Source organism: Entamoeba histolytica, genomic scaffold (assembly GCF_000208925.1).
Source record: "Entamoeba histolytica HM-1:IMSS scf_1104750519307 genomic scaffold, whole genome shotgun sequence".
Taxonomy (NCBI): Eukaryota; Evosea; order Mastigamoebida; family Endamoebidae; genus Entamoeba; species Entamoeba histolytica.
The window spans coordinates 1-3,977 of NW_001914963.1; the positions used below are offsets into that span (position 1 = coordinate 1).

Consider the following 3,977-nt stretch of genomic DNA (forward strand, 5'->3'; position numbering starts at 1 on the left):
TTAAATAAAAAGAGAAAGAATCAGAATGATTCAAATAAGATAAAAAATAAAATTAATGTTGAATTGATAGAATAATGAAATAAAAGAAAATGATAAGAAAGAAATACATAATTATACAATTGGTACTAATGTATATGGTTATTCATTATTAGAATGTTATAAAAATGAATAATAAATAACACCTTTAACAAATAATAGAAAGACAGTGTATTGAATTAATCATGTTGTATTATTATCATTTCATTATATAATATTTAATTTATTCTTTTATTAGTCTTTTTGTGTTATTTCATTTTATTATTTGATATTTATCATTGAAAACAATATTATTTAAATTAATAATACAATTATTTTCTATTGAATATTACTATTCAATTAGTTGGTTATTCTCTTCATTTTTATTTTGACTTTCTTGTTTATTTCAATTTATATCTACTCATGTCATTTCTTTCATATATATCAATTATATTCATTAATTTTTATTCTTGTTTCAATTCTTGTTTCTTGTTGTTAATCAATTATTTATTATTACATCATTTGACAATAAAATGAGTATTATCCATTTTCTATTATGTTAAATAAAAATAAAAATTTTTAGAATAACCTTCTAATTTTAATAAAAAAAATGCACGAAGTGGGGTTTGATCCCACGCATCTTTCGATATCCGCGCCTAAAGCGGACGCCTTAGACCACTCGGCCATTCGTGCTTCTCTTTATATTACTTTTTATTCTCTTATTAGTCTTTTTCTTCTTTTAACTCTTTCTTATCCGTTGTTGTGTCTTATTCCTTTGAATATTATGTTTTGATATTTTCTTTATCAACATATCATTTTATAGTATATTCACTGTTTAACTCAATTTCTTTATTTCATAGTTTTTGTTCTTATTGTGATTTAAATGTGTTAATGTGTTTTATTTGTGTTTTGATAAATTGAAATTTGTTAAATAAAAAGATGAAATGAATAAGACATATCATTATTAAATTATGGTATTTCATAGTTAATACAACAATCTGTGTTTATTAGACATATCATTGAATGAAATATTACATTTTGTCATTGTTCTGAATATCAGTCAATTGTTCTTCTTATAAAGAATTACACTCATTTATTTTTTTATAAAGTATAAACAAGTCATTAATTATTTATAAGAATATGTCTATGATAATAATCACCTTCAATAAATGTTAGTAAACTATGAAGTGTATTTCAATTATTTTTTAGTTATTTTTTATTTTTAGTTTCTTTTTTCAAACTTTTTTTTAAAAATTGTTTATCTTTTTGGTTGTTGTTCTTCTAAATAATACTAAATTTCATGTATTATTCATATACGTTTGAATGACGTTTTGATAGAATTTCAGTTTCACGTATGGTTATCAATGTGTTTTGTTTCATTAATTGAGTCTCATTCTTCATATAAAACATGGTTAATGATTCTAAAACTGTGTGAGTGTAACTCATTGATTATTTCATAATTTTCTTGATGTTTCATGTTATTTTGTGTAATTAAAAATTATTTCAATTAAAATATGATTGTTAAATGATTATTTTTAATGATTCTATATATCATAATTCACATATGAAAGAATAAGAATAATATCATAAAGTCAATTTCTATTTGAAAAGAAATAATAATTCTATTTTGTGGTAATTTTCCTTTTTAATTGTTATGAGTATTTAAAGAAAGAGAATAAAATGGATAATTAAGAGAGAATAGAATACAGTGTTAAGACTATTGTTGAATAGAACATATGATAATAACATAGTGCTCATTATCAGCAAGTACTTTTTGAACATTTACCTATGTTAACAATGATATGTGTTACTAAAATGTTGGAGAATTTGGAAAGATGAATTAATCATTTATTTATTCTATTTATTCGTATCCATCATTATATTCAAATTCTATTTAACAACATTTATTTAAATAAATTACTTCTTCTTTTGTTTGATTATTTAAATGATGATAAAATTGATAAGAAGAATAATAAATGAAGATAACAGATAATAAAAGAATAAAGAAATATAAAATAGATTAAATAATGATACTTATTTGATTTATTCATTATTTATTATTTCAATTTTATCATCAAAATAAAACATGAATTAATTTATTCGTTTAAAAAGTCTTTAAATTTCTTCTATTAATATATAACTTCTTTTTTTAAATGACCAAATGTTAATATGTAAATTACTTTTGGTATTCATTCAAACATCACAACTTTTATTATCATTCATTCTCTTCTTTTAACTATTTATTATCCATCTTTTCATTTATCAATCATTTCATACAAATTTTAGTAATGAATTTAAGTTATTATACATTATCACATTCAAAATTTATATCTATTCATTAAATTCAGTTGTTATTTGATTGTATTGTTTATATGTTATTTTTAAACAATTTGTATGTTATATTTTTCATTTTTAATAAGTATTTCATTTTCTTTATCTTCATTCTATTTTGTGTTAAAATATCATCATATAAAATTCTAAATCAATCATATTTTATCTTTTAATTATGTTAAAAATGATCAACATTTTATAACAATTGTAAGTGGATTGAAATATCATTCATAAAATTGTTGTAGATTAAATAACATATTAATTTCATATCAATTCTTCATATTTACACATTCACAATTTTATTTTCATTTAATTGTTTCATTTTCTATCATTTCTTTGATTATTTCTTTTATTTTATTAATTTCTCTATATTTATCATATTCTTTCTTATAATCGTAATTCATTCTTACCATCATATTCATCAGATATTATTTCTATTTTACATTTATTCTATCAATCATTTCTGTTTCTTTATTCTATGTATTTTATATGTCATCTTTTTGTTTCATTCTTCTTCATATTCTTTTATTCTCTATTTATTTCATCATTCATTATTTCAATTTTATCATAGTTTTAATTTCATCATTTTCTATTTTATTATCTTTATTTTTATTTTCAAACATAACTATCTATTAGTCATCCAATTTTATCATTTCATATATTTCTATCATTTGATTGTTTCTAATATTATTTTATATTCAATAACATTTATTATTTGTTATTTGACAACTCAATTATTCTTATTTATTGTTATTTTCTTCTATTTCATTGTTTTTCATGAAAATAGAATTGAATAATAATAATAATAACATTAGATATTGTTTATTAAACATGTTTTAGTTGAACAATGTCATATAATTGTTTTAGTATTATTTAAATATTTTATTCTTATTCAATTTATTAACTTTATCCACTTTTATTTCTATTTTACTTGAAATAATATGTCTTTCAAATATTCATATTTGATTTGAGGCTATTCATTATTTCTCTTTCATTCATATTTATCACTTTCTTTATATTCATTATTATCATTAAAGAGTAACTCATTATGGTTGTTTACCATTTGATGGTATTTCTTTTTATTTTATCTTGAAATGTATAATTTTCATTTCTAACACAATACAATAATAAATAAAATAGTATCTCACTCATACTTCATTTTGAAAATGATTGTTCACTGTCATTAAATGATTATTATAAGTTTATAATGAATAATATGTTAAATATAAAAGGAATGTTAATTGAATTATTTAAGTTCGGGTGGTGCATCTGGTCGATGGATTGATGCATCTTCTGCTGCAGTCAATAGTCCTACAGCCCCACTTGATGTAGGACCAGCAATATACCCAGCAATAGATGGTGCACCAGAAAGATAGAGAACATGTTTTTGTCTTGAATATTTAGCCCATGAAGGATGTTGGTCTAAACAATATTCTAATTGTTCTGAATGTGTAGAATCTTGTAAAGCATTCTGTAAAGCATCAACTATTAATGCTTTCACTTCTGGGGAAGATGATCCAAGTTGTTGGTCAAGATTACCATCAAGTATTTTGAATATTGATTCTTGAACATCTTCTCCACATAATTTTGGAACAAAACATAATACCCCCTTACAATCAACATCAGATGTC

At 21.0% G+C, this 3,977-nt stretch overlaps 1 protein-coding gene and 1 non-coding gene across 2 annotated transcripts in view; both read right to left on the reverse strand.

Moving 5' to 3' along the window:
• Nucleotides 1-626: 626 nt before the first annotated feature.
• EHI_200550 lies at nt 627-708 on the reverse strand. Its single transcript has one exon. It is a non-coding gene; the product is annotated as a tRNA-Leu (tRNA).
• Nucleotides 709-3,592: 2,884 nt separating this feature from the next.
• EHI_200560 (uncharacterized protein) overlaps nt 3,593-3,977 on the reverse strand; it is a gene marked incomplete at both ends in the record, with an annotated part of 6,295 nt that continues 5,910 nt past the window's right edge. Inside the window, one exon of the mRNA XM_651433.2 lies at nt 3,593-3,955. Within this exon, the coding sequence (XP_656525.2) occupies nt 3,593-3,955 (363 nt within the window). The remainder of the gene's footprint in view (nt 3,956-3,977) is intronic.